This window comes from Atta colombica, unplaced genomic scaffold (genome assembly GCF_001594045.1).
Source record: "Atta colombica isolate Treedump-2 unplaced genomic scaffold, Acol1.0 scaffold204, whole genome shotgun sequence".
NCBI classification, from domain to species: Eukaryota; Metazoa; Arthropoda; class Insecta; order Hymenoptera; family Formicidae; genus Atta; species Atta colombica.
This window is the reverse complement of record NW_017259299.1, coordinates 233,374-249,026: the sequence shown is the minus strand read 5'-3', so window position 1 is coordinate 249,026 and position 15,653 is coordinate 233,374. Positions and strand designations below refer to the sequence as shown.

Genomic DNA, 15,653 nt, shown 5'->3' with positions numbered 1-15,653 from the left:
TATATATACGTATGAAGATGAGAAGACGGAAAGGGCGGATGGCAGTTTATAACGGCGTCAGCAGTTGGTACATATAGTGGCTTCGTAGCCAGAGTTTAAGAGACTGTACAAGCTGACGCCTCCGTCTAACGACTCTAACGTTGCGCGGATGCCATTTGGGGGATGGAGTGAAAATCAAGCTATGGGAGTCGTAGCTAGGGATCGTAGCGTATGGAGGAAAGTAGATGGCGAGGATATTAGGTGTGACGCGCACAAGCGCCCAAGCGGGTAGTATCAGCCCTCGATACGATGACGACGCGACGGCGACGACGACGGCGACGAGATGAGTCTGACCCCGGCGATGAGGTGGCCGGTGACAATCGACTCGAGTACTTTGCTACCCCACAACCGGCGAGGGTTGCGACAGCTGTGGACTCAATAACATGCCTTTAACGAAACGAGCAGTTCTGTTTTGCACTCAGGGTTGGGCTGGAGTCTGAAATGGCTGCAATGTGTCCCGATTACGCTGCCTGCCCCATTACATTAAATTCTTAAGTCGTCGATCCGTTGCGCTGAAATTACTCTGACGACAATATTACGACCTATTTATCTAAAGTTATATGATATAAAGAAGAGATTTTTTTTTTTCTTATTTATGGACTTGTCTTACTGAGACAATCTCGAATTTAACAACTGTTATGTTTACCAGAAAACATCAGAAAACAATCGCTCTAAAGCAAGACTTGCCGTGTAAAAAATCGGAGGTATGGCATGCATCGGGCAGGCAAAGTAATATTACGAATGGTTGATATCGCAGATATCGAGCGTTGCGGATGTTACCCCTCGATCCTTTTATTGGTGAGATCACCGATGCGACCATCAACATCAATGCGAAACAGCGCCGGCGCTATCGCGTTCCACGGCACGATTTAGTGGCGATCCCGGCAAAACAATTATATAAATTTCGGGGGAGGAGAGGGGTGGAAGAAGGGTTTGGGGACGCAGCAAAGCTCGGGGATAACGCGGAGAGAGGAGAATAGAGAGGGAGGAAGTGAACGGTACGCGGGAATTTTCCGAAAAAGCGTTCCAGCAGAGTCATAGATTAAACGCAGCCGAGGTGCACACGTCCAGCCGAGCACGTCGATGCGACGCAGGCAGCCATGCGGCCGCTGCGGCGGCGGGAGCTATCAGTGACACGTCGCGTGTTAAATCGCTTTGTTGACACACATAACCCGTCTACGCGTATCCGATACGCGCGATCGCCGGTCCCGCGTTCTCGGCGTTTATATCGTTACGCCCCTGCGGCCACCGGGAATTCAACATCAAGTTCACTCATGTTGTGATGCGAAACCTTTCACTGTCGCAGGACTCTCTCTCTCTCTCTCTCTCTCTCTCTCTCTCTCTCTCTCGTCTTTTAATATTTTCATCTTTTAACTTTTGTTGAACATACTTTTTAATAAAGTTATTATTCAAATAGGCAATGATGACAATTTCACATAATTTTAAAATTAGAAGAAGATGCAATGCAAATGTTTGCACAAATCTTGAATACTTGTTTAATTTGATATGTAACAATATTAAATGCAATTTTTAATTTGGCAACTCTCGGTTTCCAAAATTGTCGAGAGTGCACCATGCAATTTTGCCAACGATCCCTGCAAAAAACTCGATTACAAAGGAAGGATACTAATGATAATCTCATATGCTCATTCAATTTGTCGAATGGAAATTATATATTGTGTAGAACACAGGATACGATTTGTTCGTGAATTCCGCATTTTCGACGAGGTCTATCAGTATACAGGCTAGACGTAACCAGGCTAAGTGCAATAAAATCACGATTACGATCAGCGGCGCGAGAGAGAAAAAGTAAAAAAAAAGGAGGAAACTCGCCAAGAGCGGCATATGAATCGACCAGTGCATTATATTCGGATAAAATGATTTTATCGATCGTAAATGCACTGGCAGGACGCTAGTCTTATGAACGCTCAGATTTATATCCCTTCGTTTGATCGCGCGAGCTCAAGCAGCGACCTTACCTTTTTGTTGATGCAATAAAATTATCTTGAAAAAAATGGGCGTACAAAGACTTAAAGAGAGGACACACACACACACACACACACACACACACACACACGTTGTGCTTTGTGTCCTTTTATTTTATAACTTAATCGCTAAAAGAGAAAGAAAGACAGAGAAATATATTTTTTATTTCTGTGATTTGAATAACTAATAGTAAATTATATCGATTTGTTTATCGATATGTCTATATATAAGATTTGTTATAATTATTGTAATGAATAATTATTAAATTATTTATATAACGTAGGTTTTAAATATGAGATACGAAACAGTGTATATTCCTATTAATATTTTATCTATATAACCAACTTCTAATAAGCATTCATTTTCTGGAATGCAATGCTTATGACGTTTTCTCTGATGCAACGGCAATTCGCATTAGTGAGACTAGAGGTAATTTTATACAGACAAAAATCGATTGTCGATTGGATTGCGAGGTCAGATCCTCATTAACTATATTCCCTCATTAACTATGGGGCAGGAAGGGATAATTACATAAATAATCCAACTCCACAGGTCGTATGTAGCAGTCCGATTCAATAAAAATAATTGCACCGTTATTACTTCACTATATTGATTGAAACCCTCGTTAAATAAAGCGACATATTTCACGAGGTTTAATAATAATAATAAATTTTGATAATATTAATAATAATAATAATGCAATATCATTCTCTTAAGCATTGTTTTTTTACCTATTTTAATCTATTTTCTTCCTTAACGATAAAAATTATTTCAACTCACGCGCACTTATTCTAATTAAAACAGTCTTTTTATGGCAACTCACTTACCTACATGTCAGTCGATCCGTTTTCTAACACGTAATCATTACGAGACTGCCTTTTCGATTTCCCGTAATGCGACGTGAACGCTGAGGCTTCACATTAACGCGGCTCTCGCCAGTAGTACGCCACGGGAGCGAAATTGATTACCAATAGTACTGCGAGTACGGCAGCTCTCGCGCTCTCGTGTTCGGGTAGTAATGATGTTTTGATGCGAGGACCCGGTGCACTGCGTATCGACTGCAGTTAACTAATGGAAGCTTCCCGATAATTGCGAATGCCGTCGGAGAGTAAATGCTGCTAGCGCGACAGTAATCATCGTTACTCCACTCATGCACTCGCACAACGATGAAAGAAGCCCTTCTCTCGAGCTTTTTGCTTTTTGCTGCATTATTAAAAAAAAAAAATCTCTCTAGCTAACAAATATAAACACTATTCTTTCAATAAAATTATCTTTTTATTAGAAATGATAGATACTCATTGTGCAATAATTAATTAAAAATTAATTGTAGCAAAATTAATTGAAATAAATATAAAGCATACTTTATATAATGTTTTCGCTGACTAAATAAAGAGGAAATATATATGTTACTGATTATTTATATTTATTATATCGTTAATTTTTTATTATACTTGGACAATTTTTAATAAGAGAGAGAGAGAGAGAGAGAGAGAGAGAGAGAGAGAGAGCGCAAAGGCGGGACATGGAAAGAGACTTTCAAAAGAATGAAAGAATCAAGCAGCTTGTTTTATTATCATCTTACTACCTTAAAATTTTTTAAATATTATACGAATCGATATACAGAGAATTGTGTATAATATATAAGCAAAGAGCATTATTCATGCATTTGCTAGAAGTGCACTAAATTTAGTTACGTTAGATTTGAAAAGATATGAGAGACATCCGTTCTCCAATTTAATACTGTATATTTGTCTTTTCCTTGTAGAAATATGTTTCATATATATATGTGTGTGTGTGTGTGTGTGTGTGTGTGTGTGTGTGCGTGTGCGTGCGTGTGTGTATGTGTGCGTGCGTGTGTGTGTGTGTGTGTGTGTGTGTGTGTGTGTGAGACATTCGTAAAAAATAAGGTAAATTCCGTCTGTCAACGATTCGTCAATAATTCTCGCTTTTTGAAATTCTGTTTGTAATTCATTAGCGCGATTTCCGAGCCGTTCGTTTATTCAATTCGTCCACTCAGCGTCTGATTCACTTTACTATTTGTTAAAATTAATTTTTCATTTCAGTCGATGAAAATTGTAACGCTTTTTATAGATAGTATAAAGAAAAACAAAAACAAAATATCTTATTTTTGTATTGAGAAACGAGGGTTGCTGCAGATCTAGGAAATCTTAAAAAATTTGAAAATTATAAAAATTTAAATTGGTCATTAAAAGCTTGAAAAAGTGAAGAAAAAATGAAAGAGCCTGGAATTTTGAATTTTTTTTACATTTCTTTTAAATACTTTTATTTTAAAGAATATAATTTTTTAAATATATTTAACATTTATATTTAACATTTATATTATCTTATATTATATTTAACATTTATCAAAATATTGAAAAATTGTATACTTTATAAATCATTTGTTATGTTTTACTACAAAAAGAGGGCTTTTGAGATGCGCTTGCATTTATTTTGAAGATAACTAATTTCAATAGCATCTTTGTTTTACAAAGTTAGAATTTAATGATAAAATAATTGGATCTATTCTTCATCCTATCATATATTCAAACGCGTTAAGTTTTCTCAGGAGTAAATTTGTTTCACGACGCACAGAGAGAGATGAGGTTCTTCCCTTTAACGGAAAGGTTTTTTGATCGATTAAGTGACAATTATTTTATAACGTACTATAGTTGTAATGAATATATTGATGAATATTGTAGTTTTAAGTCTCAGAAATGTATATGTATAATTTTAATATCTAAATTTTTACTTTTTCTTCATTAAAAGATTTGTTAACACAAAAAAAATAAAGTTATAATTATAATTACTGATCTAAATATTAAATTTTACTACATTTTATTTATATTTATTAATACAAAAAAGAGCATATTGCATATAAAAAAGAGTTCCCGCAACGTGACAAGCCCAAATTTTCTATTTGATTTTCGCTAGAACACTAGGCGGCTAAACTTGGAAGAGAATTTGGGGAGTTCGCTCACCGTTTTCGTCTCTGCAAGTCTCTTCTTTCTCTTTCTCATTTCATTCAGTTAGAAGGTTGTGCACCATTGTTCGAGCGATATTTCAGCTGCAATGGTGGCTGCTAAAGTGGAAAAGCGGGGGTGGTTAGTGGTAGTCAGCTGGTTGTGACACGTTGCCTACCTCGCCAAAGAGGAATCAGAGGCGCTTGGGAGTATGTGGGGGCCAGAGAGGGATCCTTGGTTTCATATTCGTGCAACGATACTCTTTCGTCTGACTAGTTGAAAATTTGATTCTGAAATGATTACATCTAATTTATCGTATTGTATTCATATTTGCACTATTATATTCAGAATTTTCTAATGTTAGAGAGAACTTTTTTACATGATTTTTGCCTGAATATGTAAATAAATAGAAATTTATTTGTTACAGTTTTATATTTATGTATGTAACTTTCTTTTACAAAGAAAGATTTATACATTGTTAAAAAAATTTGTATGCAGCTTTTCTTCTTTTATTAGAACATTTATAATCCGATAATTGAATCAGTATATGTTTATATTTTACATTAAGTATAACGCTGGATGTATATATTATAATAAATATTGTATTATATTAGGTGTAGTAAAAAGAAATCCATTATTTTTCCATTCAATTTCATGCAAAAATAATGGATTTCTTTTTACTACACCTAATAAAACGATATTGATATAAATATCTCAATATATAATCTGGAGATATTGACATATTTAGATATCCCTGATTGACGATATTATAATTTATTAAATTTATGGTTATTTCTATGCCTCTACGTGCACGTACGTGCTGATCACTTGTAAAGTCCTTTACTACTCATTCAGTCGAACGAAGCTCTTTTGACTTTCGATGACTTGTCGAATAACTTATGGACACTCTCTGCGTCTTAACTGCGACAATGGCCATGTGTATCCATGTACAGAGCAAGATGTGATGAGAGTTTAATAATTATTATTCATAAGATTTTCCTGTGAGAGTCGGCCAGACGTGAGACTAAGCAAGAAAGATGTGCTGCAAACAAGCGAGGGGGTACCATCGCTTCTTCGGGACTTGCTTATGTCCTCCTCATCCCTTCTGGCAGGGAACTGGAGTATTCTACGACGGGAAGGGGGTGTGCTCGAGTCAGTCGAGCAGAAACCCAATCACTTCCGGCGTCTGCGCCCATTAGGGCGCCGCGACGCTGACGTCGGCTGACGTACGCCCTTCCTCTTCGTGTTTCGCTCATTCTACCACCGTTCCTCCCTGGTTGTTCCTATCTCATACTATATTGAACTTACTACCCTCTTGGACTTCGACCAACATCGAAACAGACCGCAGATCTATTGTTCGGAAAGCGTTCACATGGAAGCTTCTTCAACGCGGCTAATGACGTATTGAGGATTTTCTTCCTCTTTACCGGATTTTTTCGTTTTTACTCGCTCATCTCCCGAACTAGTTGTAGTTCGCTTTTTCTTGATTGTTGCAAAGATAGCGAATTGCATCAAGACAATCTTCTTCTCTTACATCGCGTATATCACATGTAAAACGTGAAGGAGATAAGGTGTAAAGTATAATATTTGCAAGAAGAATTTATGAAAGTAAAAGAAAAAAAGAATTCTATATACTATATAGAAAAATTATCATATTTTTTTTCAAGAATTAAACGATTATTACATTTGCTGCATATAATATGAAAATTATCTTGGATTATGAATTATTAAATAAAATCATTTATTTTATTAACGTGATTTGTTTCATTTGTTTCAGGTTCATAAACGCGAGACGTAGAATCGTTCAACCAATGATTGACCAGAGTAATCGAGCCGGTAAGACGAATCCACTTCAGCCAACAAACATTTACACATACTCATACAATACAAGAGACACGTACCATATTGTGCCATCTATTACGGGTATATCTCACAAATCTATTTTCCGTATCACTTTTCTCATTCTTATAAATTAACAATATAATATATTAGGATGTATGCGTGCGTGGTGTGTGTGTGTGTGTGTGTGTGTGTGTGTGTGTGTGTGTGTGTGTGTATGAGAGATAATATAAACTATAGAAATTAAAGCCTAAATAGTCTAATTGGATCTTAAATACTTATATGATTCTTGTATAAATTTATATATTACGTATATAGTTCTCAGAAATGTGCGTCGAAATGATTTTTCAATCTTGAAACGCTAACTCTACTAAACTATCGTAATAATATTACGAATTAAATTGACTAGCAATTTAACAAATTTTTGATGCTCATTCGAAACGATCTTAATAATATTAATAATGGCTTAGGACAGGACACTCGCACAGAATGCAAGAGATCCGAGTTCGACTCCCGGTCGAGGTAATATTTTTCGCAATAAGAATTAATTATTTACAGATTTTAATATGGCATTCAACATTGCGAATGAGCATCAAAAATTTGTTAAATTGCTAGTCAATTTAACTTGTGATATTACTACGGTAGTTTAGTAGAGTTAGCGTTTCAAGATCGAAAAATCATTTCGACTTACGTTTCTGGGGATTACATATATAGTATATAAATTCACACAAGAATCATACAAGCATTTAAGATCCAGCTAGACTGTTGAAAACTTTGATTTCTATAGCTTATAAATTAACATAATTTGTTTTAATTTAAATAAGAAATTTGTTTTTTTAGTAACGTGCTTTAGTCAATTTTTGTGCATTTTAAGATTGTTCCGTGTTATTAAATTTTTCAATAAAGTTTCATTTTTAACGAAAAATTATTATTACATTTAATATAAATATTTATTATGATTTCTATTACAATGAGAGAAAACTTAACATCGAATTATTATTACTTCTACAAACTAAAAAATTATACACAAATTTCATACATATTAATTATACATATGTTAAAAAATACATATAATAACACATAATAACATTAATATCAATTTATATAGAAATATAAAGTAATGTTTTTTATTTAAGATACTGTTTTTTAATAGTATTTTTAAAAGTCTGATTTATTATAGAAAGTAATCAGATTATGAATTTCAAATTAATATTGCCATTTTTACATCAAATAAATAGTAAAAGTATGCAATAATTTTACGTTAATATAAAGTTAACTTAATTATTTTCTAATTGCTACCTTTAGTATGTAAAAAGGTAGCAATTAGTGGAAACTTGACAACTGATGATTTATGAATGATTGTATAGCATAATTATAGTTCACAATTTAATGCAATATTCATGTCTAATACCTCTTTAATACTTCATCTAATAAATATTCAATCTTTACGTAGTATATTCTTAATATTGTTCTTTAATAAACGAAACATTCAACTCGAATGAAGAGACTTTAGCGTCATATACATTATATTTGTATATCCGCAATATCCGCCGTTTCTCTCTGAAATCAAATCACTTCGTGATTCAATTATCAGTCGTTTTCATGCTTATGATGGAAATTTGAATTTCACTTCTCTCTTGCATGTCTGATTAATATCATGTCCGACAATCATTCCGTTTTGTGATTTAGAAAGTATTATTATCAAGTCTCATTTCACGCAAATGGAATAGGTAATTCGCGAACTGTCAATTCCCTCTTTAACAGGATTTTTAACATACAAAAATAAAAACTAAATTTTTAGAACTAAAATTTTTTTTGTGCTAAGTAATTAATATACATATATGCATAATTTTGTATTTATGAAGACTATAAAGGATAAAAGGATAAAAATTAATAGTGATTATAATCAGGGCAAAAAAGAATAGTGCTATGATATATTCGAACGTATTCTCTTAAACTAAGATCAATTGTATTAAGTTCATCTAAACAATTTTGATTAAATTTATCAATTGTATTAAGTTCATCTAAGCAATTTTGTACATAAATTTATATATTAATAATTTTTGTTAAAAAGAGATTTATTTAAAAATATTTTTTAATTGAGCCGCATATAGCGTTTACAACCACATATTAAGCGCTTATAAAATAAGAATGCTTTTTTATGTATTGTAATGATCTTATATTAACTTCACTAAAGATAGAAAGAATATGAGAGAATTGAAAGTTTGATATCAGGAAAATATATTCCTTCATCGAATAATCTGTAAAGATGACGCGTTTACGAAGAGAGAATCACTTCGTTTGCAGTAAAAGGCGACAACAACGGGTCTTCGTGTTTAGGGTAGCCGTTCTCTTTCTTACACACACACACACTCTCTCTCTCTCTCTCTCTCTCTCTCTCTCTTTCTCTTTCTTTTTCTTATTTTCTCTCAGTTAGGGTTCAAGGGATCGGTAGTGATTCGGATGATGGTGAGAGGGTTCTTCCGTGGAGTATCGGGTGGGCAGAGGTGGATAACGTTCCGGATAACGTTCGGATAACACTCGGATAACGGTGGGATAATTGGTAGCGGTGATCAGACCGAGTTTTATGATCAGGGAACATGCTCCCGTTGCCACAGTGGAAATTCTTCTCACTCTATCGGTCGTGGCCTGTCTTTCTCTTACGTTTTTATCCGTAATCGTGTCTTTGTTCTGCGACGTGGAAAGAAATGTCCGAGGAAAAGTTTGGTGAGGGTAAGTCAACTAAACGGTCGAAATATACAAAGAAAGAGAGAGAGAAAAAGAAAGAAAGAAAGTCCGATTCGTATCGTATTTTTACGACTGACCCCCTCATAAACACTCACTGAGTTACGGGTTGTTTGCTCTGTCGAAACTGGGCTTTAGGGGTGTTTTATCCGCTATCCAAACGTATCCACGAAACGCGCTCTCTGGGATGGCAAGAAATCGGTCTCTTCTTTTTTATGCTTCTCTCTCTTTTTTTCTTCCCCCCCCCCTCCCCTCCTCTCTCTCTCTCTCTCTTTTCCCTCTTTCCTTCGAATTGACGCATCTCGCGGGCTTCTGCAAATAGCCCGCAGCTTGCTTTCGTATTTTTTGTACACTGGATAGAAAACATATCTAGTATAGAAAATGTGTACTAAAACATTCAAGTGCCTTCGTGAGATTCTTCTCCGTGAGTATCATAAATATCTTTATGTTCTTTAGATTTTATTCAACTTTACAAGAATATATTATCAATGTTATTGATGTTATAAGACTTACTACGTGAATTGATGATTACAATAACATCCTGTAATGTAAGATCTTCGCAGACAAAAAAAAATTTTTTTCTAAATTAAATTTCCAGAAGTTTCGCTTTATTAAACTTTCTTATTATATATATTATATATACAGTATTATATATATTATATATACAGTATGTATATTCTTGCTGACGAAATGCTTTCTTAGCTGAATCAACAATATTAATAATTGCCACGCATATATATTATCAGTGAATTTGAGCAATAGTAGTTAAAGGGATATTCGCGAGGGAAATGACGGAAGAGAGGCTTGTGAGTATCGGGGGACGAGGAGAGCGAGAACTCGGCGACCTGAACGTCGTCGTTCGCATCGGGCAAAGTGGAAACCCGTGTACGCCAGATTATCATCCCGAGTCAATCCTGATCACAGTTCCATCGTGCCGCAAACAGGCAACCCACGACCTTTCCAGCCCTTCCGCCTGCCGGTGCCATAGTCTCCGTTTTCTCGCTTACTCTCCGACTAGGAAACCAGTTTCGATAGAAAGAGCACATCTTTTGCGCGCGATTGAAATCGATGGAGTTCTGCAAGGACGTCCCGCTGCTGCCCTACGTTTCATTCGATTATTATGGTCAGAGAATGACACGCGGAATATTTTCATGGATGGAAATGGACATATATGAAGACATAATGAAGGAGAGAGAGAGAGAGAGAGAGAGAGAGAGAGAGAGAGAGAGAGAGAGAGAGAGAGAGAGAGAGAACAAGAAACATCGTGAAGGCCCATCAAATTTGCAGTTTCAACTATTTTTCCAATTCCTCAGAGATTCAGCTTGTATTACTCCCCGTTTGCTTCTATTCTGCCCTCCACCGGCGATCAGCAGTCCATTAAACCTTAATAGCCGAAGCATTAGGCCTCCAGGGCAGATTTTGTTCCAACGGAAGTGAGATAAATGTTTTTCAAATACTTCTAATCCCTCGTGATCTGTTGATAGCGATGCTAAAATTGTTATTTGTCTTTTGAACGATTGTGTTTTTATACCATCGATTAAAAAACACTTTTAAATAATTTAATCTTATTGGTTAGTAAAAAAAAAAAAAATTATTTAATTTCTATGAAAGCTTTTTAATTCATAAATATTAACCTTTATTATAAACAATAATCAAATTTATATAAATATTATAGTGTTTGTATAAATTAAATTGTATAAATACTAATAGTATTTATACAATTAATATTATTAAAGAAAAATATATTAACATATCTATTTAGAAAATTAAAGGAATTTTTATAAAATATAAAAATATTTTATGTTTTGTATTTATCAAATGCCTCATCCTTTCTTTATTAATTACGCGGAAATTCTAGGAGCATATCGCTATCTGTCTACATGTATTTTCGAATTGTGCCATAATCTTTTTCATGCGAATTCTGCGAAGAATTTTATTATTATAGAACGGAATCATACAAACGTTAATTCAGAATACATCTTAAGACGACGATGTCGATGCTCGTGCACGACTTGTCGGAACTTGCAAGCATGCATATCCTTCTCGGTTCACTCCTCCATATCGAGCTAATGATGCGCGTCGGTCGGATCATCAATCATACTTTCATTACGTAGATCCCAGCTGCTCCACATTGACTTCGTGGCCTGTGGGGCATTGTTATTATTCCGAGATGAGAGATGCATTCCGCGCACGAGAGCGCACTAACGTTTCGCGCGTTACACACTCCGTGTGCGTGTGAATTTCCGCTTATCAATTCCGATATCGTTGTAGAAATCATCCCGATCGATGATTCACCTCGTTTGCCTTAACGATTATAGATCCGTATCTGCGGAGACTGTAATACGCATTTTATCCCCGGGATGGGTTGCGCAAATTGTTTAATATTCTGGAAATATTGTACGTATAAATTGCATCATATTGTCTGTAACATTTGTCGCAATTCTTATACCAATATTTTGATATTAAATGAATTAATATGAAAAATATATTGTCGACATATTAAATTAGTAATGATTTTGTGATAATCAGTATTTACATAAAAATTTTTCCTAATAATTCTTAATTTGTATTACTTTATGTGTGTAATAGCGTAATAGAATAATTTTTTGTGCGGGTAAAATATTTTTTTGTGAGGATAAAATAAAAATCGATGTATAATTGAGATTATTGTTTCGATTCATCAGTTCGATTCGTCAGTTTCCTTTATCTTGCATCAGAAATAGAATAGATTTTGCAGCGCAGCGTTAATGTGTCATCAAGAAATAAAATTATGCACGACTTTCTAAGCTTTACTAAAGTTCTACTATATATTGCGATTATGTTTGAATGGATTATTTGGTTATTTTTTATCCGGCAACAAATGAATGGCTTGCTGAAATTAATGTAAAATTAGTTGTATGCACGTCGACGTAGAGTTAAACCTTCCACGCGGCGCTTTAACACTATCGTTTCTAATACCGCTCATAAAAGCGCGTGATCCCTTTTAAATCCTCCTCCATTCAATCATACACGACCATCGCGTAAGCACTCGAACTATAAACTATAAACCGGTGGCGTATCGTTTTACGACATACAAGCTGCCACCGTATATCCCTTTTGCGAGATTCTATTAGGTTTATATATGCGGAGAAACCATACCAGAATAGGAAGGATACATTCTTCAGAGTGCAAAAAAGATACAGCGTAATATATTATCACTGACATCTTGCAATAGAAATAACGATAATTTAATTGCTGAAGTTTCATTTGTAATTAGTGTATAGACATTTGTTATCCGACGTGCAAGATCAGGTATGATATCATATCTTTATTTCCTATTTAATAAGGACATACATAGTTAATTAATTAGAGTAAAAGCAGGTAATATGAAATATTACGGTTTTTAAATTAACATTACTTCGATATAAATGTATATATATGAAGATTTTAAATTAATGCGGGACTTTTGAAATATGTTAGATACAACATCCAATAAATAAAAGTCACTAAAATTTAAGTCTAACAACAATATTAATAAAAAAATAAAAAATATGAAAATGGAAGAGGTTTAAAAATGGGATATGATATGGAATATCGGTCAAATTACAGAATAGCAATAAGTAACTTAATAAATTAAATGAAAATTTATTAAATTGATCAAAATATACTTAAAAATATTTGATATTTTTATTGTACAATAATACATAGAAAATAAAATATATTTATTATTTAACATGGACAGTAAAGAATGAAATTAAATCTTGAATTAAATTATTATGCAAAATAAATATTAGCATCTAAAATAATCATTATTCTTTACAATAAGAACCAATTCTCAATCCTCGATATATTCCTTATTATCTTCATGATAAAGACTTTTTGTGGCAATAAATAAGTTAGAATTGCAACTAAGCATAATATTGTTCATGAAATATTATTAAAAGCATCTATGTAATATAAATATAAATATAAATATTAAACTTACCTTCAATTTATGAGAATACTTTTTTAATAAAGGTTTCGAATTTTCAGACACAACAAAGGTAAATAAATATAAATATTATGCTAACAATATATCTTGTTCACCGAGTTCATTGCGTTATGACACGTTTGGCAGAAATTGCAACAACTTCCATTGATTGCAGTACTTTATTTAAAGACAAACGTTCCTATTCCACATTTTTAATCCTATTCCACATTTTCTGCTTTTACCCTATACATTACGGTGAAACGTATAACAAATTTAATCAAATTTGACGTAAGCATAATAAATAAATATGAATAACAACTACTGTAATCGTCAATTTAGAATATATGAAGCGTGTTTGCGAAAAAATGCGCTTATTGATTAAAAATAGCTATATAATGAAAATGCAAGTATTTAATGGTGTGAGAAAAACTTTCAATTGTAATATATGAGAGAAGGAACATTCCCTTAAATTGATTCCGCGTTTTTTTTTTGACAGTGTAACTTTAATCCCAAAATATTTACTGAAATAACTTATATACTTGGATTTTTTTTTTTTTTTTTTTTTTTTGTAGAACTCCAATGCGCTATATCATGCTGCACAGCGCTGTCTAACGTCAAGCTGTATATAGTTACAGCGTCGGTAATACCGGTAGAATCGTCGTTCTCTCACGTGCTGCCAGAACGATGCAGTAAAAACGTAACAGCGGCACCGAAGTACCGTAAAGCTGCGACCGTACGGGGCATTTCGTGACGATATCGCGATAAAAGGCGTCTGCTACCTCCATAGCAACGATACAGCCGAGGTATATTTGTCGAGCTTCTTTCTGTCTTGAAGATGACCATTGAGTCATTGCCGAATGAAATATACTTACATTGCACTAATCCAATTATACCATAATCCAGTTCTTATAAATTATTGTAAAGTGAACATATATTGTTACGCTTTTTTTTAATATGCATCGAATAAAATTTGAGCAATTTCATTAACATAATTAGAGTAGTATTAAAATTCAATATATTTTAATTGCACCATATCAAGGCTCAACTTAATATTTGACACGGCAACGAATAATTAAACAGCGATATACGATTAATTCCTTTTTGTACTCAACAAATAGTATCCAATTACGATATGAGTTAGTTAATCGCTCAACGAGGTCATTATACATCTCTAGTCTTTACATCACTTTACTGACGTAAGACCGGTGGCCGCAACGATGACCGATCTATTCACTGATTTCTGTCGCGGCTTGTTTCTGCGCGGCGCGTTAATTACACTTTCCAAGTATACGAGACTCGCCATCCTCTTCTTTCTTCTCTGCGAAATAAACGACTTCCTACGAATTGCCTCTGCTATAATCTCAATAAGCATCGCTCATTCAGGCGCACTCAACTCCTTCGCCTATTTGCCGGCTTTATGAGTTGGCGTACGCATTATATTAGGTGTATGAGAAAATCTTCAAAGAAAGCAGTTGCGACGTGTCCGTCGACAATATCTTAATTGCCAGTTTTGCTTATTACTCATTGCATTCTGACGATGGAGTTGGAGGTCAAAATGAGACGAGAGTCATAGTCGTAGATAACACAAGATGATCGCGTTTGTGTCATTCGTTTTTTTTTTAGTCGTTTCTTGATTACTTTCGCATTACCTTGTCTCTTTTGCTGTATTTACTTCTTCTTGACTGTTTTTATAAAAATTGTCATTTATGATAACCGTCGTTATGTTTTCTTATCCTATTATAGATGAGCTGATGATCATACTTAAAATCCAATAAATTGTTCTTCAAGTTCAGTTGTCAGGATTATTTCTAAATATGAATAGTATGAATAGTAAATGAATAGTATGAGTATATGAATAGTGTCAATTAATTAATATAGTCAATGTATTGTAAAATGGTATTTAATATATTGTAAAATGATTATGACCATGTCAATTGCATGATGAATTAAAAAGCCTCGATGTACGTCAAAACTTTTATCGTACAATAGCTTGAAACGCATCGAATGTTGTGTCCAGTGATATAGCACAAGAATGGATCGTACTCTGCGGATCTAGTCGACGCAGACCATTCGTCACTGACTCGCCGAGAGCCTTTCGATAATGTCCCTTCACACATAAGCGCGCGCGCGCG

The 15,653-nt window shown here is 34.2% G+C and overlaps 1 protein-coding gene across 1 annotated transcript in view; it reads left to right on the top strand.

Annotated features, from left to right (window-relative positions):
- Positions 1–15,653, top strand: part of LOC108687289 (homeobox protein homothorax) — a 382,549-nt gene that overhangs the window by 350,599 nt on the left and 16,297 nt on the right. The window contains exon 14 of the mRNA XM_018192982.1: positions 6,766–6,824. Within this exon, the coding sequence (XP_018048471.1) occupies positions 6,766–6,824 (59 nt within the window). The remainder of the gene's footprint in view (positions 1–6,765; positions 6,825–15,653) is intronic.